Source organism: Ochotona princeps, chromosome 5 (assembly GCF_030435755.1).
Source record: "Ochotona princeps isolate mOchPri1 chromosome 5, mOchPri1.hap1, whole genome shotgun sequence".
NCBI classification, from domain to species: Eukaryota; Metazoa; Chordata; class Mammalia; order Lagomorpha; family Ochotonidae; genus Ochotona; species Ochotona princeps.
Genome location: NC_080836.1, coordinates 50,450,737 through 50,477,077, shown reverse-complemented (window position 1 = coordinate 50,477,077; position 26,341 = coordinate 50,450,737). Strand labels below are relative to the sequence as shown.

At 44.4% G+C, this 26,341-nt stretch overlaps 1 protein-coding gene across 3 annotated transcripts in view; it reads right to left on the bottom strand.

Moving 5' to 3' along the window:
* The window catches only part of MYO3B (myosin IIIB), a 545,106-nt gene that overhangs the window by 249,049 nt on the left and 269,716 nt on the right, over positions 1-26,341 (bottom strand). For all 3 annotated transcript variants that reach the window (XM_058664616.1, XM_058664615.1, XM_058664617.1), the window contains one exon: positions 24,018-24,147. In XM_058664616.1, coding sequence (XP_058520599.1) covers positions 24,018-24,147 — 130 coding nt within the window. The remainder of the gene's footprint in view (positions 1-24,017; positions 24,148-26,341) is intronic.

Sequence of the window (26,341 nt, the reverse complement as noted above, 5' to 3'; positions counted from 1 at the left end):
TTGGACTCAGCTGCAGGAGGCCAAGAAAGGGAGCATGCTTGATGATGAACTCCCTGGAGTTCATCTATGGCTTTAAGAGTTAACATCAGAAATGGACCAACAGGATGAAGAGTTCCCAGCCTACTTGGGCAGGACCAAAAAGAACCTGGGTAATTCATATAGAGAAAGGTTTGTGGCTTTGTAAGATAAGGAATTAAAAGTAAATAGATCAATCTATCTTTCCTACCTTTTTAATGAAGAAAGATGTAAATAATATTCAAACTGCTTTGCCTTTTTAATGCATAAGTCAAGGCCAGAGACCCCAGGAAGTCCCTTCTACATTCCTGTAGTCACATAATTGGCAGCCAGTCAGGCAACTGAAGGAACAGCTGCATAATTAGCATTTTGACACTTTGCTTAGAAGAAACCAATTCACTCTTTCCACTGACTTTCCTTTTATTTTTATTTAGGGTGTCAACTAAAAGCAGCTTTAAGGATTTGTGATGCAGAGGTCTCAAACTGTAAAGCTAGAGAACAAAACGTCATTCCTCCCTCCATAAACTTGAAAACTCATGAACAGGATGTTAGCCCAGCAAACAACCTGTGAATCCCAGAAGGTTTCCAGTAAGTAACAAGGTTTTGTTTCCTACCACAGTCAATGGTGAGGCTGTTTTGTTTTCTGAGGGAAACTGCCAGTTTCAGTCTGTGTTAATGATGAGAATTTCCTTGTAGATAGAGCTAGATAGACAAAACTCTCTCACCCTCTCTCTTTCTATACACACACACACACACACACATGCATATCTATATATTTATGTCTACATATCTAAGTATCTATATGTAGATATATGAATATAATTTGGTGGAATTCACTTGCAAATAACTCAGCTGTCACAGGCACCTAGTAAGTGAACATACAGGTTCTAGAGTGTAGACTATGACATCTGCCCAGGAAGCCTGACTCCTTCAAATAAGCAAGAAAAGAACCCACCCCCCCACACACATACATAAAAGAACTTCACAAAATTGGTGGGAACCAAAATCAAAACTTTTTTTATGCAACTTACTTTGGTGCATTAAGAAAAAAATCTTTTTTTCCAAATACAAATTTTATTTGGAAACCCATCTTTGTATGTGTGGGGTTTTTTGTTGTTGGTGGTGGTGTTCATTTGTTTACATTCCCATTATGACCTAGTTTGGTCAATCAAGTATAACACTCCACTTTCTAATGGAGATACAATGAAAATAGCCTGGCTTAGAATTGTTCAATTCCACAGATTTTCTGGAGTCACCATGTGCGTGTATCTGTCAGGCCCCACGTGTCACTGAGGAGTGCAGACAGCTGGCTCGCCATCAGAGCCACATCTGTACATGTCACAGTGGTTCACAGCCCAATCAGAATGTAGTTAAATACGTCAAGGTCCCGTACCCCTCATCTTCTTATTTTCTACTGAGGGTGCCATGTGACTTGAATGCTGTTACCTCTCCATCCCCACAGTCAACTCCCCCACCTTCTTGGGCACACCTGGAGCTTGCCCAGGTAGTGCAAACCTCCTTCATATTCCCTCCAAACCTTCCTTGTGTTTGTCACATACTCACGTTCGTAATCTCTGACAATGAATCCAGGTGTAATTTAATGTGTTAGTTCACTCAGGTGAGATGACGGCATGGCATGGGAAACATTTTAAAAACACTTATGGAATGATTCTGGTGATACAATTTGAGATAAGAGCGAAAGTTTCGAAATAAAAGAGTTTCTATTCGAGGTACTCCTATAGTGAAAATTTTAAACATAAAGGACTTTCTGTGGGTCATACTAAGATAAATAAACAGTCTTTGTCTCCAGGAGAGGAGATCCCAGAGGAGCTGTTATGTCATTTTAAAAAAAAAATCATCTAATTGAAAGGCATAGTGACAAAGAAACAGGGGGGAGGGAGAGAGAGTAATCTTCCACCTTCTGATTCACTTCATAAATGGCTACAACAGCAAGGAGTGGGCCAAACAGAAGCTAGAAGCCTAGAACTCCATCTGGGTCTGGGTCTCCCCTAAGGGTAGCAGACATGTAAGAACTTGTGCCATCTTCTGCATATTAGCAGGAAGATGGATTGGATGTGGAGCTGAGAGAGGAGTTAGACTGGGTAGTAGGCAGTTAGGGTATTCTGGGTCCACAAGTCATTTTTTTTCTCACTATGGCAGGGGGTAAGGGTCATTTCTATCTCAAAGGCCCCTCCCGTCACTAGAATGGGAGTCTCCTTTCTCAGCTTTTCTAATAAATCTTGCTTTAAAACTAAACTGTGTCTGCATGAAAATTCTTCTTTCCTGCGAGACAAGAATTGAGGTTGCTGCAATATTCGGGCTCAAAAACCCTACAACAAAGCAACTGGAATTCAAACTGGCACACTGATATACAGCGTTGACATAGCAAATCGCTACTTAAACCACTGTACCGCAATGCTAGCCTTGACATTAAAAGCTATGGTGAGACAGGTCCTGGCTCAGTGGTAAAGTTGCCACTCCAGATAGCCACATTCCACACTGGAATATCTGGTCTGAGTCCTAGTTCCTCAGCTTACGATCAAGCTTCTTATAGATATGCACCCTGGGAGGCAGTAAGTGATGGCTAAAAGTACTTGGGTCCCTGTCACCCATCTGGGGGTCTTGGAAGGAATTCCAGGCACCTGGGTTCAATTTGTCACAACCCTAGTTGTTGTCGGCATTTAAGGAGTAAAGCAGAAGGCAGAAGATCTTTCCCTCTCTTTACCTCTCTCTCTTTGAAATAAAGTAGAGTGGGGGATAGAAATCCTTAAAAGTAAACAAACTGGGATGGCAGTGTGACTAGAAGGTTAAGCTGCCACCTGTGATGCTAGCATCCAATATGGCTACCAGTTGAATCCTGAGTGTTTCACCTCTGACCCAGCTCCCTGCTAACACTCAAGAAAGCAACAGAAGAAGGCCCAAGTGTTTGGGTGTCTGACACCTACATCGGAGACACAGATGGAGTTCCAGGCTCTTGGCTTTGTCCTATGCCAGACCCAACCATTGAGGCCAACCAGGGAAGGAACCAGCAGATTTAGCAACACTCTATCTATCTTTAACTCCGATTCTCAAATAAACAATTTAAAAAAAAAAAAAAAAGCTTAGTGTAATTTAAAGTGTGTAATAAATCTCTTTGGGAAAATGACAAGAGGATAGACTTTTCTTCAGAGAATGTAAAAAAGGCAAAACAAAACAATAATAAGAAGAGTAGACCTTGAATGAGCTAGATTTTGAGGCTAACAGGAATTTTGTAGAAAATAGAAAGGTATACAAAGGGATTCTATCCAGAAGACATGTGCAAGAAAAGTGCAGAACGTTAACCTGAATGTTCTAGAGAGTTCCACAAGCTTATTGAACAAACTTTAGGAGGCTTCTTATTTTTAAATTGGATAAACATTAATGGCATTAGAATATTTATTATCTTAGCCTTGGAAGCAATTTTTTAAGTTACTTGCTATTTCCTATCAATGAAATTACTAACTGTAGTGGTAGGAAGAAATATTGGAAAAAAAGACTGCTTTGCTAATACATCATAAATCACTGTTAGGTTCACGGACACAGCTTTGCTCTTTTCTTCCAGTGACCTTAAGATAGAAGGAACATCCGTCTACATGGCCAGGGATAGATGGCTTGGCTTGGAAACAAGCTACTGGGGAACTCAGACCAATTTGTACAAAATGCTCATAGGCTGAAACCTTCAGTAAAATCTCATACCACCTTAGGTGGTTTTACAGCAAAAAGTGACATTTATAGTCTAAGACAGGAATCCTAAGTAAAATGCCTAGACAGAAGAAAATACACTGATTACTACAGTCAAAACCTTCCCTCTCTCAAGTTCTGTTCAGTGTGTTTCATTTACCAATGGCAGGATAATCTCATGATTTTCCAAAACTCCCATGCTTTCTTGTGTTTTAAACTGAGACTGAAAAAGTTACACAGGGCTTCTGAAAATGAGGTGCCAGAGCTCATGATGTGGTCAATCAGCTAAAACCTCTGCCTGCCATGCTGACATCCCATAACAGTGCCAACTTGAATCCTGGTTTCTCCACTTCCAATCCAGGTCCTTGCTAATGGCCCAGGAAAAGTGCAGAAAATGGCCCAAGTCCTTGAGCCGATGCTACCTAAATGGGAAACCAAGATGAAACTCTTGGCTCCTACCTAGCCCAGCCTTGGCTATTTTTTTTTTTTTTAAGATTTATTCACTTTATTCACTTTATTATAGTCAGATATACACTTCCCTTCCAGCTCCCTGCTTGTGGCCTGGGAAAGCAGTAGAGGACAGCTCAAGGTCTTAAGACCCTGCACTGGTATGGGAGGCCCAGAAGAAGCTCCTGGCTTCTGGTTTTAGATCGGCTCAGCTCCAGCCATGGTCAAAGTTGGTCACTTGGGGAGTGAACCAGTGAACCAACAATCTTTCTGTCTCTCCTTCTCTCTGTAAGTCTGACTTTCCAATAAAAAGAAATAAATATTTAACAAAGGAAGAAAGAAAAAGAAAAAGAGGCTCTGTGAATATCAAGTTGTGTAGAAGAAGGGTTTAGCTCTAAATGCTCCTTTGGGTCTATTTTCTGCAGGATTAAAACAATGAAATGGACACTGGACTTGAAATTGAGACACTCAGGTTGGTAACCCAATCTTGTCATTTATTTAAGGGGATCACTTCCATCTATACCTCATTGTACATGAAAAGTTTGAGAAGATCAGTGGACATTCACTTATGTACCATAGTATTTTGCCTTGATGTCTAAGGTGTGCACCTTTTGGGGCTGTCCAATTTTATCTAGATCAATGCCAGGTATGTGGTGCCAAGAGAAGTGGAGGCTTCTGAATAAGGGAGCTACAAGGAACCATGTAATGTCTACCTGGTGCCAAAAAGAAAATAATAGATGTATGACATCTGATCTGAATACAGATGAGGATATGTAAGAGCTTAACCTGAGCAGTAAATGAGAGTTAGGACAGTAAACCGTAGTGTTCCAAAAGCCACATCATGCTTAACAGTTAAATGAGTGAGTATAATTGAGGATGCATATCGGAGTCAGAAACGTTGAGTTGTACTGGGCTTCCATCCAGCTCTGAAATTCTATCTATGATGGTGAAATACCTCCCAAAATCCCTGAGGGGTGAGAAATGAGAAGAAAGCCAAGAAGATAAAACAAAAATCTGCACAATGTTTTCTTTCTTACCAGTTAGGTAGGCCACAGAAGGGGGAGGAGTAGTGATGACAACAGAGCTTAGATAAATCAAGGAGCTTAGATAAGGCCTTTCACAGTCTGTATACCAAATTTGCCAAGTCTCTCTCCACAGCCTGCTTTGAGCATCCAACCAAGGCCCTGTTTCTGTGGTCTCTGCAGCTATTCTTCCCTTCCACTTCGCTATAATAGCCAAAGTCAGCTGGTTCCCTGCTCAAATTTTTGTACAGGAAGCATTCTTTGGCAGATGAATGAGGAGGCAAAAACAATTTTGGCTCCTGCTCTACAATGTTCTTTTTTTTCTTTAGGATTTATTTATTTTTATTGGAAAGGCAGATATACCAAGAGGAGGAGAGACAGAGAGGAAGATCTTCTGTCCAATGATTCACTCCCCAAGTGGCCACAATGGCTAGAGCTGAGGTGAACCAATCTGAAACCAGGAATCAGGCACCTCTTCTGGGTCTCCCAGGTGGGCTGCAGGGTCCCAAGGCTTTGGGCCGTCCTCGACTGCTTTCCCAGGCCACAAGCAGGAAGCTAGATGGGAAGTGGGGCAGATTAGAACTGGCACCCACATGGGATCCCAGCATGTGCAAAGTGAGTATTTTGCCACGGAACCATTGTGCCAGGCCCCTCTACAATGCTTTAAGAGTAACAAATTCAAGGTGTTCACCATTGGCCTTTGCAGTATCTGTTCCAACAAAAATTAAGTTTCTTTCCTTTCGCATATTAGCAAATACCAGCCATTTTATTTTATTTTATTTATTTTTTTTATAAAGATTTATTTATTTTATTACAAAGTCAGATATACAGAGAGGAGGAGAGACAGAGAGGAAGATCTTCCATCTGATGATTCACTCCCCAAGTAAGCCGCAACGGGCCGATGCGCCGATCCAAAGCCAGGAGCCAGGAACCTCCTCCAGGTCTCCCATGCGGGTGCAAGGGCCCAAAGCCTTGCGCGGTCCTCGACTGCTTTCCCAGGCCACAAGCAGAGAGCTGGATGGGAAGTGGAGCTGCCGGGATTAGAACCGGCGCCCATATGGGATCCCGGAGCGTTCAAGGCGAGGACTTTAGCCACTAGGCCACGCCGCCAGGCCCAATACCAGCCATTTTAAAAAATTGGATGTTAATGTGAAGGCAGTCAACTTTTAGGTCAACTTATTTTTTGTTGAGTCTCTGAAAGTACTTGAGGTTAACCTTTTTTTTTTTTTAAAGAGTCATTCATTTGTATTAGATAAGGCAGATTTACAGAGAAGGGAAAGGAAAAAAATCTTCCATCCACTGGTTCACTCCCCAAATGTTTGAAACAGCCGAAGCTAAGCTGATCCGAAGCTAGGAGTCAGGAGCCAGAAGCTTTTTCCAGGTTTCCCAAATGGGTGCAGGGTCCCAAGGCTTTGGGCTGTCTCTACTACTTTCCAGTAGAGGAAAAAAAGCCACAAGCAGGGAGCTGGGTGGGAAGTTAACCAGCCAGCACATGAATCACCATCCATATGGGATGTTGTCATTTAGAACATGCCAGCCCCAAGATTAGCTTTTTTTTTTTTTTAAAAAAATCTATTTATTTTTATTGGAAAGTCACATTTACAGAGACAAGAAAAGACAAAGATTGTTGGTCCAATGGTTCAGTCCCCAAGTGGCCGTAATGGTAACAGTTGACCCGACCCAAAGCTAGGAGCCAGGAGCCTCCCCCCAACCCCTGCCGGGTTTCCCATGGGGGCACAGGGTCCCAAGTCCTTAGATCATTCTCAACTGCTTTCCCAGGCCACAAGCAGAAAGCCATTAGGGAAGTGGAGCAGCCAGGATACTTACAGGCACCCACAGGTGATGCCGGCACACCCAAGCAGAAGACTGCAGCCACTAGGACTAGGCTACTGCCTGTGATCTGGGAAAGCCTTGAGACCCTGCACCTGAATGGGAAACTCAGAGGAAGCTCTGGGCTCCTGGCTTCAGACTGGCAAAGCTCCGGCCACTGCGGCTACCTGGGGAGTGAATCATCGGATGGAGGATCTTCCTCTCTGTCTCTCTTCCTCTCTGTATACCTGACTTTCTAATAAAAATAACATAAATCTTTTTTTAAAGGCTTCATCTTGTCAGTGTACTTGCATCTGAGTCTATTCAATTTAATAGAAATATACTCCCTTGCGTATTCAGAAGAGATTTGATTTGACTCTCTACAAAACATAAGTTCTTTGCGGCCAGGCCCTAAATATCAATCCCCATTCTCACTAATTCAGAAAATATTTCTCTGTATCTCCTATAAGACTTGCAAAGTACCCTATATAGAGACATTTCAAAAACTGGAATGACAACAGCACAGTGCACAAGAGCAGCACTTTGAGAGTCTCTACCCTTGATCCTGGCAATGGATCATATCCACCATTTTGGAAGAAAATGTATGGCTCATTATCCCAGGGAGATAAGCAAGTGACTGAACTATTTTGTAGAGTTAGTGCGATGTCATGGATGAATAAGCCGGAACAAAACAGATTTTTGGCTTAAACATGTCTAGAGACTGTCACATCAAAAGTGAAGACATTCCATAATCATAGAATGCTGAAAACTGCCCATGAACCTAATAAACGCTGTACCTTGTGATTCCCCATTGGATTCTAGCTGCATGCATGTAAGCACTCAATCTGTTCTATTTACTATTATGGACCTAGTGTGCAGTATATTATTCCTGACATATAGTGAACACTCAATAAATATTTGTTAACAAATAGACGAGTTGTAGAATGATACACTTTTTAAATAGCATGATATTCCAACCTCCTCTAGGAACAGGCCCTAGATTACCTCACTTCTTTCCATGTACCCTGGTCTCCCTAGTGCTTTCTGGCCACATTTTACAATCTTCCCACATTCCAGACCTCTAACTTGATCTACATAATGCCTGAACCGCAGAAGTGCATGCTTAGAAATGTGAGTCTTGTAGTCGGACCATCACAGATTGGTCTCAGCTTTGTCACCTACTTCTTCAGAAAGCCTGGGTAACTTATTACTTCCTAGTGTTAGGGTTTCATTAGCCATAGAGCTGGAAGAATATTTACTGAGCTTGGAGAATAGCATGTTTCTATTAAGTTTGTGGTGAGCAGAGTAGCAAATACTAACGGTATAGGGCATATGATTGGACCTTCCAGAGCTCCAGTCAACCCAGGAATTTAAGTTTAAGCTAAATCACTTGGCTGGACTTAGTGATGATGTCTTTGGCATGTATTTTGAGACGTTTTTAAAAATGCTATTAATTAAGGGTCCCACTTAATCAGAGTTTTACAAAATGTCCAATTTTCTTTTGCCTAGAGCTAGAGCTTCATCAAATGTGGAGTTAGATTACTGAAAAAGGAGCAAATAAATTGAGGATTTTTGTTTAAGGTTCAGGGATGTATTATAATTTCTTTCATGTTTATCTTAAGCTTTTTTAAAACATGGAAATCACACATGAAAGGAACAGAAGGGAAGGGAACGGAAGAATAGTACTGTACAATGTTACTGACGGCTTTATCAAAATATTCATCAGAGATTAAGGGAAGAAATGTAGAAATGCACTTATTTTTGTCTTATCTTGGTCCTTTGACTCCAGATACTTGAATGCTAACACAGAGCACACACAGTGTGGTAGATATTGTGCTAAGCATGTAAAATGAATGGCTTAATACAACAACCTTACAAACCTGGTTATATATCCATAAAGAATAGGAAACTGAAGCAGAGTATTCCTATTCCTTTTCCAAGGTCAGGTCAGAGCACTGGGCAGCACCGCTGAGAGTCAACAAAATGCTCTAATTCAATTGTGGTCATTTCAGGCATTTTGATTTGATATTAATTGATGAGACTGCTGCCTGGCCAAACTGAGCCCATTTATTTTAGATAAGATTTGGATTTGTTGTTGGTGGTGATTTTGGCCATTTACACACCAAACCAGGTCAACCACACAGCAATCATTATTGTTTGATTAAGACAAACTTAGTCGGGCCCGGCGTGGTAGTCTAGCAGCTGAAGTCCTCGCCTTGAATGCGCCAGGATCCCATATGGGCGCCGGTTCTAATTCCCAGCAGCTCCACTTCCCATCTAGCTCCCTGCTTGTGGCCTGGGAAAGCAGTAGAGGATGGCCCAAAGCCTTGGGACCCTGCACCCGTGTGGGAGACCCAGAGGAGGTTCCTGGCTCCTGGCTTCGGATTGGCATAGCACCAGCCGTTTAGCTCACTTGGGGAGTGAATCATTGGACAGAATATCTTCCTCTCTGTCTCTCATCCTTTCTGTCTCTCATCCTCTCTGTATATCTGACTTTGCAATCAAGATAAATATATCTTATTAAAAAAAGACAAACTTAGTCATCTGGAAAGCAGTTGACTAGATTCTTATACAGGTTGAATTACCTTGGTGAAGCAGGAAGAATGAAACCACTCTACTACGTGTAAGCTTAATAAAATCTTAGCAGTCCTCTCTCACAACCACCAACTCATGCGTTGAATTGAACCACATTTCATTTAGGTTACTGATGGCTCACATGTGCAAGACAGTAAAGTTCACAATTGTCAATCCACACAGCTGTGGTTTGCAGCTTCTCTTTGTACACAATATGTTGGCACCAAAACAACATGATTATCATTCTATGTTTCTAACATATGGGTCAGATTGTTAAAAAAAAATTGATCTCATGTTCTAAAAAGGAAAACACAGCTTCTATTAGCATAACCCATATTTCTAGGAGGAAAAAAAAATGTTAAGTTTGACCTACCTTTAAGTGGAGAGACTGTAATTGAATGACTTTGTTTTTCATTCATTTGACTTAAAGTGCCTGGAGATATGTTTTAGTAATGGAATGGGAGAGGTTATGACCTTAAACCCCCATTATAGAGAGATTTTTATAGTGGATGAATTAATAAGCTGTAAATGCTTTAAGACTACTTACCCAAAATGGAATATTGAAATAAATATAGAACAGAAATAGAAGGAAAAAAGCTTTCATCATAAATGAGACCATATTTCCTTTTATGAATGAGAAGGATGCTGGCAGAGAAAGCAGAATTATTCTTCTTTCTGACCATTTGAAAAATCAAAGCTGCTATATTTGCTACACTTGACAGGATCATTAAAGAAAAAAAACAAAGCGGCTCTAAGTGGAACTGCCAGTTAAAAATAAACTGTGCCTTCAATGTCATACTTAGGAGCCATGAAGGAACTATTAAAACGTGCTGGGAAGTATAGTGAAGCTGGTTCATAACAGACACTAACTTGAGTCTTAGAGTTAACATCACAACTTGTCACTGAAGTTCTTTTTAAATCTACCCTGTCCCTCTCCCCCCACCCCTGGCAATAGCAGCATTAGGGCTCCTAGAGCTAGGAAAACAAGAGGAACATCCAGAAATGAACTGTAATCCCACTCTTGAAGAGACCCTAGAAGAGAAAGATTCCAGGAGCAAACCTTCAATCAGCATGGCTTTAGTGAGTCCTCCATGATTCTGGAATCTTAAGATGCTTTTCTCAAATAGGAATCTTACTGGTTTGGGAAACGCTGTGCATGATATCAGTATTTCTAAACAGAAGACACATATTGGATTCTCATCATCCATAGGTTCCCTGGTTTATTTCCATCTCTGCAGCCACAAACCTTCATGACATGCACTTTGGAAATCATTGCTCACTTCTCTTTCTGTAAAGAGATCTAAGGGAACTATTAAAAAGCCTTTGCTGGAACTTTGCAGAACAGTAACTTCTCTCACAGGCAGAGGAACAGTCTGAAGTCAAGTGTGTATGCAATAAAATGTTGTTTGATGGAGAAGGAACCATCAGAGCCTTTTTGTCCTGTGGCTTGGCTTTCCCTCCTCCATCTCTCTATACTGCTCTTTGAGAGCAGGGATCAGGCCTTTCTGGGGTTGGGGGCAGAGATCCTCTCAATGCAAGCTATACATTGCTGCTGTTCTGAGCACAGGAGATGTGGCCAGTACACACTGACATGAGCTGGAAGTGCAAAGCACACACAGATTTTGCAGACTTAGCACAAAAAGAGAAAACTATCTCAACATTTTTTTATATTGATTGTTTACTGAAGGATCATACAGGGACCTTGGATATCCATATGAGTGGAAGTAGATACAATATTCAAATGAAGCTCACCTATTTCCATTTGCTTTTATAAAAATGCTTGGCCGCTGCTCAGGAGGGGTTTCTAAAGAGAGCTGAGAGCATATTCCAGGCCCAACATTTGGGCTACAGATTTTCAGAGGTTGCTCCATTAGGCACTAAAGCCCCTCCTCATCCAGAGACTGCTTCTAAAGTTTGGCTTCTCAGCAGATGCCAAGGCTGGTGGCAACCATGACTCAAAGCCACCAGAGGCAAAGCCCATGCAGGTAGATCCTAGCCTGACTGCTGACTTAGAGTGTAGGGAGCTTTATTCCAGCATAGTTAAGAGGCTAGGAGAAACTGCAGGTAAAAATTTTAAAAGGAATGAAATATTTAAGCCATTTACACATTTCAGCAAAATAAGTAATTAAGCAAACAAAGAATAAACAGCCATTGGAGAATATGAATTTGAAACCTAAAGGCATTCAGGGATGTGGGGGAAGAATTTTAAGAAGTACTGTCTTCACCCCATCAGCAAGTTCTGCAAGTCTAACAAAAGACTCCTTTAGACAAGAGCTTAAAGATATTTACCAGGGAAGCAAGGAGCAGGCAGGTGCAGAAGTTTCTCTTGGGGCTGCCTAGCTGCTGCCAGCACCCTGAGCCACTGCAGCTGTCTCATCTCACAGAAGCCTCCAGGCTCTGGGCTGGTCCTCCCTGCAGGCAGTTAGGGAGAAGGGAGAGCTGGGCGGAGCTCCCAAGGCACCACGATCCTGGAGGGAGTACCTGTCTCTAGCCTGGATCTGTCCTTGAATCCCAAGTGTGCCACGGGCCTCTGGGAAAGCCCAAGCTGTCCGCAGACAGGGGCCCACAAGGTCTCAGAAGCAACTGTAATGCCACCTGCAGTCCCTGGCACAGGAGTCCTAAAGAAGGTTTGCTACTACAGCTGGAAGATAGAGTTGGGAAAACTTGTCAGAGTAGCCCTCAGACTCGGGGTGGAGATGGGGGGTGTGTGTGGTGGGGGTGGAGGTGGCAGCCAGCACCACAGATCACAAATTGAGACATATTTCTGATGTGCTTCAAGGACTAGCAGGAAATCACATTCACAAATTACACATTCTGCCTGCACCACTACCCTCTGCCAAGCACCTTCATGTGCCACTCTGCTCTCAGAGCTGGAAGGAGGAGCCAGCTCTTTGTCCTAGCAGAACTTACATTCTAGAGGGGCAAGGGGTTCCGCCTGACTCAGACCAGACACTTCCTGGAGGCTACAGTCCAGGTTTAAAGAGAAAGAATTGAAAGGTAGGGAAACAGCATGGATGGGATGGAGGGCATGGTGATAAGGGTGGGGGGAGGCAACAGAAAAGATTCTAGAAAGTGGAACTGGCATGCAGCTGGGCGGTCATACTACCAGGTGTTCTGCATTTAAATCTAAGCTCACAAAGCTCAGGATCTTATCAGGCTGGTATTGGAGACCAGAGCAGCCCACGTAACTGACATTTGCTAATTACTTATTCAGGAGGAATTCTCCATGTTGTCCATCGCAGGATGATGCTGGCAGGAAGCCCCAGCCAGAATGGGCCGTGCTTTTTGAGACACGTTAGCCTCCAAACCATAGCTCAGTCCCATGTCCCAGCTTTGCAGGTTACTTTTTTTTTTCTAATTAAGATGATTTATTTATTTAAAAAGTTGATAGGCTGAGGGGAAAAAAAAGTAGTAGCATTGTGGTGCAGTGAATTAAGCTGGTACCTGAAAGACTGGCAACTCATATGGGTACTATTCCACTTCTTATCTAGCTGCCTGCTAAATACCTGGGAAAGCAGTAGAGGATGCTTGGGACACTCCATCCACAGGGAGACCTGAATGAAACTCCTGCCTTCAGCCTGGCCTAACCCTGGCTACTGTGATCCTCTAGTGAGTGAACCACTGCCTAGAAGATATCCCTCCCTGTAACATTTTCAAATAAAAGCCTGATGCGGTGGCTTAGTGGCCACCATATGGGTGCTGGTTCTAATCGGGGCAACCCTGCTTCCCATCCAGCTCTCTGCTTGTGGCCTGGGAAAGCAGTTGAGGACGGCCCAAAGCCTTGGGACCCTGCATCTGTGTGTGGGAGACCCGGAAGAAACTTCTGGCTCCTGGATTCAGACTGGCTCAACTCCAGCTGTTGTGGCCACTTGGGGAGTGAATCAGCAGACAAAAGATCTTCCTCTCTGTATGCCTGACTTTGCAATAAAAATAAACTAAAATCTTTAAAAAAAACCTTTCAAATAAATAAATAAATCTTTACAACAGAATGAGAGAGAGGCCAGCATTGGGCAAGGCTGAAGCCAGGAGGTCAGAATTCTATTCTGGTCTCCCAATGGGTGGCAGGGAACCTAAATACCTGCTGCCTTCCCAGGTGTATTAACAGAAAACTGGATTGGAAGTTCATAGTTATAATTTTAAGAATACAATGATATTTTTTCCTTCCTGCCTCCCTCCCCTCACTCCTTCTTGTGTGTGTGTGTGTGTGTGTGTGTGTGTGTACTTTCTACACACTGGGCATTGTGGTCCCAGATATACCATGGCAAACAGGACTCATAAGGGCTCTACCTTCAAGTTGCTCACAGGGTGTTGGGCAGGTGAGGGATAGAAATGGAAACACATCAGCTTGTGATGCAGACAGCGCATCAGGTGACATGATGGAATGGGGAAGTCCAGGACTACTTTCTGGGTAGACAGAGGAGGCCTCTCTTTGGAGGTGGCATTTAAACCGAGTTCTGAATCCTAGTATCCATAAAGATCTAAGGACAGAACACTGCAGGCAGTGTGTGCAGAATCAGGAAACCAGTGTGGAGTACAATCAGGAAAATATTTTTTTAAAAAAGATTTACTCGGGCCCGGCGGTGTGGCCTAGCGGCTAAAGTCCTTGCCTTGAAAGCCCCGGGATCCCATATGGGCGCCGGTTCTAATCCTGGCAGCTCCACTTCCCTTCCAGCTCCCTGCTTGTGGCCTGGGAAAGCAGTTGAGGACGGCCCAAAGCTTTGGGACACTGCACCCGCGTGGGAGACCCGGAAGAGGTTCCTGGTTCCCGGCTTCGGATCGGCGCGTACCGGCCCGTTGCGGCTCACTTGGGGAGTGAAACATCGGATGGAAGATCTTCCTCTGTCTCTCCTCCTCTCTGTATATCCGGCTTTCCAATAATAATAAAATCTTAAAAAAAAAAAAAAAAAAAAGATTTACTCATTTGAAAGGCAGAACTAAAGAAAAAGAATGAGACAGATGGAGATCTTCCATCACTGGTTCACTCCCCAAATAGTTACAATGGTCCAAAGTTAGGAGCCAGGAGCTTCTTTCAGGTTTCCCATGTGGGTACAGGAGTCCAACAATTTGCATCACCCTCTAATGCTTTTTCCAGGCCCAAAGCTGGAAGCTGGATGGGAGGTGGAGCAGCTGGGACTCAAACTGGCATCCCTGGGATACCAGCACCACAGGCAGAGGCTTAACATGCAGTATCATGGTGCTTTTTTTCTAAAATTAATCAACCTGTTTAAAACTTTTTTAACTATAGCCAAATCTTGGTGCTAAATTTAGATTGTCAAAGCATCCATTGAGCATCTATTCATACCCAGCCACACACCCACTCCAGAGTGCACCTGGTTCTCAACATCCCTTCTCTAATGTCTCTTTCTCACCCTGAGGCTGTCCTCCTCAGGAGCAGCTCAGCTGGACAGTATGAGCCGGCCTCAGCTCAGCAGCCTGCCACCCCTGCCCCGCCTTGCCTTCTCACACCCTCCCTCTGCCCTCAGTCCTTTCCTCTGTATTTTGGTCATTCTATCTACACCTCATACTCCCTGCAGGGACCTGTGTCAGACGCCTCATTGTTCTCAGACTGCCTACTTTTCTTTATTCTTTAAAAAAGAGAACATTTCTCCCAAGAAGTCTTTCTTAGTAGAACTCTTTCCCCGTTGGCCTATGACATCACCTCGATTTCTCCTTCTACTCATTTATCTTGTGTGGATACAGGGCTTACGTTGCCCTTTCACCAATTCACAAGCCTCTTCAGAATTTGACACTGGGTAGGGGTGCCCCTTATTCTTGTAGCCAAGAGGCTATTTAGGGCACCTGCTTCCTGCAGTAGAATGCCTGGTTTCTAGGCCTGGCTCTGGACCTAATTCCAACTTCCTACTAATATTCATCCTAGGAGGCAGTAAGTTATAGCTCATGTACATGGGTCCCTGCCACCCATGTAGGAGACCTGGATTGAGGTCCTGGCTACCAACCTTGACTTGGCCCAACCCTGACCTTTTCAGACATTTGGAGAAGTAAACAGCAGTTTGGAGATCTCTAAATGTCTCTCAGAGGAAAAAAATCAATGAAAATTTTAAAAAGAGTTTTACTTTTATGCAGCCTTGTACACTTTGGGATTCAGCACCAGCTGTTTCTGACCATTTTGTATGGGAATTTCCTTCCTTCTAGAAAGCACTTGCACACAGCACCGTATCAAGACTTATCCTAAAAGCAAAATTGTCTGCTGACAGCTACACTGCCAAGCTCAACAGCAGGCACTGGGCCTCGGGGGAGGGAGGACTGCATTGCCAGGGTTCCCTGGCAGCAGCCCATCCACACCTCTCTCTGGCAGGACGCCGTTCACATGGGGAGCTCTGAAGCAGTGTCTCTTGGATTAAACTCATTCGCCAAGTCCTTTTGCTGACCTGCAAAAGGACCTCTTCACATGGCAGCTATGTGAAGAGAATGAACCTCTGAGAGATGGTCAGCAAGAGGTACCCCCTTCAGCACCCAAGGCCATCAACTCCGGAAGTGACAGAATCCGGAATCAGATGATCCACAGCAAAGCCCTGAGCAGCTGTTGCAGAAATCTGCAGATGCTCTTATGTATTGCACATCTTGTCCAAGCCAAATAACACAGGGAGCATTTGGAAGCCAAGAGACAGAGGGGCTTGTGGCTCCACACTGCCAGTCGGCTAACCAGGAGAGAGCTGGAAGCACTGGGACAGAGGGAAGTCAGGGAGACAAAGGCAGAATCTTGATCTTCAGGGCATGTTCCCTCTGGTGCCACTCTGATTTTCTTCTCTCCCAAGTTCCTAACTTCTTTAAAATCCCCAAACTCCTATTTAGAAATCAGAATTCATGATGCAAAGCAGACATGAGTTTTTCAAGTTCTGTCCCCCTTGTGCTTCTTGAACTGTTCTCTGGTGTACCAGTAGCAAGCAGAACATTCCCCAGACCTTGTCATACCATAATTCCTTCTACTGTTTGCTTCCTGGGATCATTCACTCAGAGAAGACCCAGATGAAAATCAGAAAGCAGTGGTGCCACCACATCAAATTTTCACCCATCAAATCTTCCAGCAGTTTCCAATCAATAGGAAATGTCATCACACCTGAAATAGCCTATCAACAGGCAGAAGCCTGGGTTCTAAACCTGAGAGGGACCCCTAGTGATGATGGCCTCCTCCATGTGCCCACTGTCACTGAGGCCTTGTGGCCTCAGGCAACAAGAGTGTCATTTAGGTAACTCCACCAATATTGATAGCAGGTGCTGGCAGAGGAGCATCGGGGAAGCAGCTGCAGAAACTTAGTAAGAGTTCTATCTTCTGATTTCTCTCCCTCCTATTGTCTAATTTCTTCAGTACTCTGAGCTGTACAACCTGAATAGAAAGGTAGAGACCAAAAATGGGCAACTACTCATTAGAGTATTTTCTTTGGTTTTGCATTACAGTCATACACACATGAACACACACACACACACACACACACACACACACACAAAATTATTCCTCTCAACCTTGATAAGAAATTCAACCAAGTCTCAATGTCAGTATCCAGAAATGAAGGGTGTGAAGAGGAGGCAATCCAAAAAGGCCAGGACAATCAGCCTGGGGGTTCTCCAATGAAAGTCAGAGTTACAGAAAATGAGACACACACACACTTTTCCATCTGTTGGTTCACTCCCCCAATACCAGCAGTGGCCAACCCTGAGCCAGGACAAATCAGAAGCTAGAAGCTTCATCAGATCTCCTACATTTGGGCAATCTATTGTTGCTTTTCCCAGGTTGTTAGCAAGGGCTGTATCAGATGTGGAGCACCTGAACAAACGGGATGTTGGCACTGTAGGGAGTGGCTCTGCTTACTACACCACAATACCTGCCCCACTAAAATCTGTTTTCAAAAGCAAAGGAAGGGTTCGGGCCTTGGGATTCGGGGGCAAGTGCCGCTCCTCACAGTGTGGCGGCTGTGGGGGGTGCTCCTGCCGGGTCGGACCCAATGCTGGGGGCTCATGCCAAAGACACTGCCGCAAGGCAGTGAACGAGTCCTCGGCCTCCCCCAGGACCTAAGAGAGCTCTTCCCTCAGGGTAAGTACGCCATGAGGGAACTTGGGAACTGGGTTAAAATTCCTAACTCCGCCCAGCTGCTAATATCTTGTGGCAGGGTGAGTTTGGGAGGGGTTCGGGCCTTGGGATTCGGGGGCAAGTGCCGCTCCTCACAGTGTGGCGGCTGTGGGGGGTGCCCCTGCCGGGTCGGACCCAATGCTGGGGGCTCACGTCAAAGACGCTGCCGCAAGGCAGTGAACAAGTCCTCGGCCTCCCCCCGGGCAGCCAGCAGGCAGAGCCTGGCACCACATGGTGCACTGACTGCCCGGCCAGGGAGCTCTGGGGTATTGGTTGTCTGAATCGCTGCTTAGGTAGCTAGTTGAGTCAAGGACGCTAAGTCACACTGTCTAAGGCAGAGGCCAGGACAAGTGAGGGACTGAGATAAGCTGAGTCAGAGCAACCACTGGCAGGCGCATGATCTACGGCTAGGAACAGGCCCAGTTGGGGAGGCATGGGGACACCTTAACTGGGTTGAGGTTCCCACCAAGGGGTGCGTGTGCTGGAATGGGGGCTGCGTTCTATCTAGGAAACAGTTGTAGTCACCCAAGGCACTAGTGTGGGCTGGGATTGGATGCACCAGGCCAGTTCAGACCCCAACACCATCTGGTGGCATGAAGAACCAGAGGGTAGATGTGGGACTGATTAGGCTGGGTCTCAATTCCCTACTGAGCCATGTGTGAGCTGTATGTGGGTATGGACGAGCCATGGCTGGGCTGAAACACCCAACAACAAGAACCAGAATGGGGTGAAAGCCAGCCAGGAAAAGCCACTGTTCCTGCTAGGACAGGAGGTGAACTGGGTAGGGTTGGCTTAAGGACCCCCTGGTATGCGCAAAATCTGCCTTTGGGAGGGGATCTGATGGAGGAGCCTGGGCAACTCCTCTGGCAGGACACAGTCCCTGCAGGTAAGCACAAGAAGTATAATAGGAAACAGCCCAGAATAGTCCATGGAAAGTTTCCCACTGGCACACATTCAGCATGGGTCAGGAGCAGACCAGGCTGAATCAGTTCATGTCACCCACTGGCAAATCTGATCACCAGAACAGAGTGTGGGTTGAGCCGGGTTTGGTTGCGACAAAACAAGTACACATTATGGAATGCTAGGGCATGGTTGCCTGTACTGGATATGAATGCAGCATCCAAGCAGCACACGTGAGATCCAGGAAGGGAGGGGCAGAACCGGCAGGGGGATTAAGGGGCTGGTCCCCTCGCTGGACAGCTACTCCCACTGGAGAGCGTGGGCTGGGATAGAGACAGACCAGACTAAGCAAGGCTACATCACCTGTGCGCTGCATGTGGATTAGACCAGGGAAAAGCCAGGCTGGGCTGATTATTCCTGCTGGTGCAAGCATAAATTAGAGTGGGTGAGGGATGTATGGGCATAGCCGCAGAAGCTGGCACTGGGGGGCTAATTCTGTCAAGTCAAATCACAGAACCACCTAAAGAGTGCATAAACCGGGACTGAGAGAGACCTGGGAGGGAAAAAGTGGGTTCCCCCTTCTTGGGTCACTATTCCCGTGGGAGGGCATGAAAACTAGGACGGGAGCTGGGATGGCTAGATAGAGAGGCACTCAACAACACCCGTGAGGGCTGGATGGTTGAGTTGGTTAGATGGAACTAAGCCTTAATACCCATTGGCAAGTACCAGAGCCAAATGGGATGGGGGACAGACTGGTCTTCTGCTACACATACTGGCAAACCAGGGTAGGGGGCGGGCCTGGTGGGGGTTATTGTGGGTCGCCCCAACTAGGCTGCAGCTCCCACTGGTTTATGTGAGGGCCGAGTATGTGCTGGGCAGAACCAGGCTGGACTGCAACACCCATTGGTTCCAGTGCAACTCGGGACTGAAAACAGAACCAACCCAGCAATTGAAACCACCAGCTGATTGGGGTGATGGACTGTGCCGGGCCCTGTGCTTGCTAGAACATACAAGAAACTAGTCTGGGAATACCTCAGAGTTTCTTTGGAGATCTCCCCAATCGAACTGCTGGACTCAGAACTCTAACCAAGAAAAGAGAAGACGGAACGGATCAATCATTCATCTCAGCTATATGTTGGCAGCGAAGTATGGGGCAAATGGAGACTTTATAATGGACCATATCAATCAGTGGACGACCTCATCGAGCGAAACTGGCAGCAATTCATAACCGGAGAACTATTAACACCACTCGAGCACATATCTCAGAGCATGCCCCACATCCGGGACTCGGAGTGGGCGGGAAACCGGGTGGGGCTTCTCCCTCAATATCCCCCTTTACCTCAGATACATGATGGAAACAATATGGACATAATAGTATTACCCACTTCCCTATCCCCCTGAACCTTTTTTTTCTCTTTTTCTTTCTTTAACTGTAATTAACTATGTAAAGATTGTCAACAACAATACAATAAAATAGATTTAAAAAAAAAAAAGAAATAAAATTTTCCAAGAGAAAAAAAAAAAAGAAAAAAAAAAAAAGCAAAGGAAGACCATTTTAATTCCTGGGAAGCTCAACTTCACTGCAAGGAATTCTTCTGTCAAGAAAGTAAAGCTTTTTTTTTTGCATTTTAAGGGTCCTTTATCACCCACAAAAAAGTATTACTGTGAAATAAAATGCATAGAAGAGAAGTGCATAAAACAGATAACATTAACAACTATTACAAAGCAGACATCCAGGCAGCCACGACTATGGGACTATAGCCAGGAGCTTTAGTGCTGTCAGCATCTCTTAGGGGTTTTCTTGGCAAATATCCTCTCCTCTTGAAATCAAGGAGTCTAACACTGGCCGTTAGTTGACAGCTAACAGCCTCCCAAGCTCTCAAAGCTCGTAGCTTCCCAACTTGCATCCCTTTCCTTTCTGCTGCACAAGGTAACTGTCCATAAGAGTTCTTCTCACTGATCTAGTATCCAGTTTAATTTTAGGAAAATCATTATTTAAGGTTTTAAAAATGACCCCAGAAAATGATTGGCAGTTGAGGTCACGTGCCATAGTCGTTGAGATGGTACCCAGGACCCCTGTACCTTGACTGGAGTGCCTGGGTTCAAGGCCCTGCTCCACTCCTGACTCCAGCTTCCTGCTGGGGTGCAGCCTGGGAGGCAGCAGGTGGTGGTTCCAGTTACTGCAGCCCTGCCACCCATACATTTCCAGCTTTGGCCCAAAACCTACTGAGGGTGTTTGGAGAGTGTATCATTGCAAGGGAGCTCCCTTTCTCTTTTTTTCTTTGAGATAATTAAAAACTTAACCCTCTTTTAAATGACGAAATATGACTTCTCATGAAAAATATCAGCACGTTCTTTACCAATGCAACATTCTAATGAGAATGCCAGGATACACAGTCACCTCTCCCTCCCAGAGACAGGCAGCTGACTGAAGTGACTATTTGCAATTTTAGCAACAACTTCAGCACAACTTATTTTTTGCCCAGCAAGATTTCCCCACTTTTACAGACTGTATCATAAAAAGATCCAAAATACAGAATATCAATGTTCTAAAATACAGTACATAATTAATATTCTTTCAATACAAGAATCACGATCATTTTAGAAACAGAGTGCATAAGGTGAGACAGAATCCTATAAAGTAAAAGCAGGACCCAGCCTCTCATCTGCCACCCTGAGTCCAAGGTGTCCTTGCCTGCTCTTTATCAGAGGAATTCACTGAACTGAGAGAGCTGCACAGGCGGCCCCTCCAGGCTTCTAATCACGGCATTCAAAAAGTCATAGTCTTCTCCAATAGTTAAAACCTTGATGCTCAAAGTTGTTCAGAGGTGTTTTTTAGGAGATTTCCCGTCCAGACAGGGGAATTCCAGATCTGGGGCAGAAGGTAACAGTCACTTACACAAAAGCCCTCCTGCCCCAGAACAATGGAGCCTTCCTTGAGGAGCATAGCATCACTGACCAATCAGAGGGTGCCATGAGTACCACTGACCAATCAAGAACTTGGATATGAGCTGATCATGCACCTGTCAGCTTCAAATTCCATCTGTAAGCACCGTCACCTCCAACTCTTCACAGAGCCTGGGGATTAAGTGACAGCTGCCTAGCTCCTTGCCCTGCATTTTCCAGTGAATAACGACATTCTTCTCACACCAAGTCATTGCCTTTTTGGAGGATGAATATACTTCATTGGGAGTTCCAGAGCAACACCTCCAACTAGTTCAGGAGGTCATTTCAGACAACTGTTGTCTGAAAGAGATACATTTTGGTGTCCAGTTCTCAACACAAAGTTCTAGTTGCTTTATGGCAAAGCCATACCACCTTTACCTGTACATCTCTTTCTGTCTTCACAGCCCCTTTCTATTGGAAGCTGTTCTGTAAATGTTCGTAAAAGACACTTTTACATGAATAATTCCAGAAAAAGGATCATGCTAGTTAGTTTTGATGTTTACTTCTGGTTTCTTAATTATACTCAAAATGTGGAGGATATCAAGCTTAAAGTTTCGAAAGAAATTATTATGTGTCACATACAAATCGGAAACCCAAGGAATAGCACGATGCCAGGGTAACTATCAGGGTTGTTTCAGTTTTCACTTTGGCTTCCTCAGGTGGTATGGAGTGTGTTTTAAAGGAAATATCCAGAAAGACTTACAAGACAACAGGAAAGCTCTCTGGGATAAAAGGAAGTAAAAACATTAGAAGTAAAAGAAGTAGGAGCAGCAGCAAGACACTATTTCCATTCTTCGCCAATTACTGAAAAGAGTCTGGGGGAGAAAAAGCAGCGCGAAGCCGAGCCTTATTTCTGCATTGCGCCACCTAGTGGCCTATGCTACGAAGTAGTTTTTGTCTGCCTAAGGTTGAAAGAAATTTCGGAAATCCCAAAACTGTGAACAGATTTGACAAGTCGTATTCACATTTATGAGAGGCTGTAAATGCCAGCGGATGAGGCATCTAGCTAGACTTATTTCAGAGGAAATCTGCAAAACCACAACCCTGGGTCCCTGATGAGGAAACACCAGCCAGCAATCCTCACACCTGCCCTTCCTCCCTCCCCTAACCTTGCAACACCACTTCTCCCAGTTCCCTGGAGGTTGGAATGCATGTAATCCTGGTTGTCCCCAAGAAAAGTCTGAAATGGAAAGGAAGCTGGATATCAGCCTATTTAAGGAACTCTTGCTACTAGTTTTGTTTATAAGAAGAAAGTTATATTTCTAGCTTCAACTTTCCTTCCATTTCAGAGGAAGGAAAGATTATATAAACTGTGGCTCTCCATCTTGTGAACCAGGGTTTTTGTTCCTCTTCTATGTCCTTCGGACTCAGCATGATAACTCAATGGCTAAATCCTCTCCTTGCAAGCACCAGGATACTATATGGCCACCAGTTCATGTCACGGATATTCCACTTCCCATCCAGCTCCCTACTTGTGGCCTGGGAAAACAATAGAGGATGGTCCAAAGCCTTTGGACCCTGCACCCGTGTTGGAGAGCTGGAAGAAGCTCCTGGCTCTTGACTTCAGATCAGCTCAGCTCCAGCCATTGTGGCCATTTAGGAAGTGAAGCAGCAGATGGAAGATGTTTCTATGTGTTTCTCTTCCTCTTTGTAAATCTTTCAAATAAAAATAAATTAATCTTTTAAAAAAAGTGCTCTGTGGGCCTGGCAGTCATTCTGCAACAGACAAACACTCCACACTAAACGTGGGTGCCAGATAGTGGCGATGATTTCAAGAGTGACACAGGCAGGAAAGAAGAAGAAATGACAAGCCACAATAAGGGGGTCTCTATTCCCTCTTTTCTGAAAAGCACACCCACATGGCTTCTAGACATGGCCTCAAACACAGGAATCCCTGGAGGGCTGAACTGTGAGGCCATAGAGTTGGCTGCCTAGCAATTGCAGCAGCATCCCACGTAAATTATAGGTACTTGAACCACCTACATGCTCCCTTTATTGGCCCTTGTTGAAGGCCATGGATATCCTGGTTGGCTAGGAGAGTGGTGGGGTGGAGTCAACAGCTGCGTGGGGAGTTGAACCAGGTGACCTCAGAGGATCCCATGCCCTGGTAACATCTGATTGGCCATATTCCTTTCCCCTAGAAGCACCCACGAATAGAAATGATTGTCCCCAAAGCTGCAGGCAAACAGACCACACTTAGATGCTTAGCATGAGTCAATGATTACATATGGTTTTCTAAATGGAAGAACAGAAACGGCACATAGAAAACACAAGCTGTTTAAGAGCTGATGTTATGGAAAGTAGGCATGCATGCATGAGCATGTCTGTGTGTGTGTGTGTGTGTACACATAAGCTCATATTCTGCAACTAAGTCATGAAAGAAACTCTTCTTCTGGAATTTCAATAGTCCCTTATGGTTCCAAGGTCCTAGGCAGGACAGACTGCAGACACTTAAGTAGCAAAAGCCACCAGCTTTTCCCACGCATTAGAATCACAGCTGTCAGGGGGTTCCCAGGTACCTGTTTTGGTCAAAGGGATTGAGAAGAGTTGCTGGAGTAGTTTGTTTTCTGATGTTCTCAGGACCACAATCACATCAGCAGGCAGCGTGTCTCTGTTTTTCTCAAGCACCCCTGAAGCATCATACAATACCTGAGGCATGAAAAGCAAACAGCAACTTAGCCAGGTCAGCTGTCCAAGGCTGGCAACATGAGCAAGGTGTCAGGTCAGCCATTCATCAACTTTTGGATGATTCTCACCTTGACACAGCCAGGATGTTGTTTTAAATTTTTTAAATAGATTTGTTTATTTGGTTGAAAGGGGCTGAGAGAGAGAGAGAGGAGATAGAGAGATCTACAATCTACTGGATTAGAAGCAAAGTAGCTGGGACTCGAACCAATCCAAGCACCCCAATTTGAAATGAGGGATAACCCTAGCAGAAACTTAACCAGTACACCAACTGCCTATCCCAATGATGCTTTTAATTACAGAGCACCAGATACAGGAAAAAGTTTTGCACTTTTGGCAAACCAGTTTATCTTAACTTCTTCATTTGCTGTTTAAAGATTCCTATTCAAAGATACACCTCATCAGGGGTGAGCACTGGCATAGCAGTTAAGCCACCTGCTTCCCACAGTGAGGCACCTGCATTCAATGCCTGCCTTGGCTCCTGATTCCAGCTTTGCGTTACCATGGTTCCTGGGAGATGGTGGTGATGATTCAAGTCACCAGCTTCCTGCCACTCATATAGGAGACTTGGATTTAATTCTCTATCTAGGCTCCTGCTTGGCTCACCTAGCTGTTGTAGACACTGGGGATGTGGCTGGGATTAGTGGATGGGAGAACTTTCTCTCCTTATCTCAAATAAATAAAAGCAATTTTAAAAATTTTAAAAACATATTGGACCTTCTCTGTGCAAAGCATCCCTCCAAGGATGGGCTGGATGATGGGCAAAGCAGACACTGAGACAGAGGCTGTGGTCACAGACTTCAGCAGCAATTGGTAGGCATCACAACCCAGACTGTCTGGCTACATGTTCATGACCCATTCCCTCTCACTGTATCCTAGGAAACTCACAGAATCTGAGCACTTACTCAAGGATGCTGAGCAGTCCTCAGGTCTCCAGGGAAAAGCGTCTAGTTTATAAAAATTTTAAGAACACCCCTTGAGGGTCTCTTGTCTACATGTAAACTTTGCATTCGAAAAAGGACACAAAATCCAGAGAGAAAAGGATCTTTTCTTCCCTAAATTAACAAAGAGAAGGAGGGACAAAGAGGACTAGGGTAGGAAGTAGGGATAAAAGAACAGTTAGAAAGAAAGGGTAAGAGAAACAGAATTGCAATTAGAGGCTGAACAGAAGACTGCAAAGTAAAGGCAGACTGGGAGCTGACACTGACATGGAGGACATGAAGACCTGGGGTCTGAGGCAGGGGTCATGGTGCTCATGTTAACCCTCTGCTTCAGATGCCCACATCCCATAGCAGTGTGCCTGGAGTTGAGTCCTGGCTTCTCCACTTCTCAGCTAGCTTGTTTTTAATGTAACTGGGAAGCAGTAGGTGATGGCTAAAGTGCCTGAGCACCAGCCACCCATGTTGGAAACCTAGATGGAGTTTCTCTCTCTTTCTCTCGCTCACTCAGTCTTTTAAAAAAAATACCTTTTAAAAAGAATTATACAAAAGATGAGGGATCTTCAAAAGTTCAAGAAAAATGTTCATTATGAAAAAAACCAAGGATTTCAAACATTTTTGCACCAAAAAAGCTAATCTTCTAACACCATTTTCCACAAACTTTTTTTGCTTTTTTTTTACATTTTATTATTGTTGCTATCATTTTATGATACAGTTCCATATTTCTTTATCCTCTACCCAATCCCCTCCCCTCATCTAGTTCCTCTATATCATTACTAACATATAGTTCTTCATACTCAGTCATATGTCCATCATTGTGGGCATGGACAATGGCAGAGAGTCCAGAATCCTATTGTCAAGATATAGTAAACTGTTTCATTGTAAGTCCATCTTTGTCTGGAAGCAGAAATGCATACCACACTATATCCTCACATCTGGATGTTCCACAAACTTTTTGAAGTAGCTTTGTATATGGTCAGATACCAGTGAAAAGGTGAATGAAACAGTGAAGGGCAAAAACTGGGTTGTGATCACCAGCAAAGAAACAGATGACAATCAAATAGCACACAGAGAGAAAACCAATCTTCTTTCTTGCATTGGCATTGCCTTTGAACCGTTAGCCACCAAGTTCATGCAAATGCTGTGCTATGAATATTCAAGAGTATTTTGATATATCTTAAATCAACAAAATAATAAGTTTCTTAAAAATGCCCTTCATT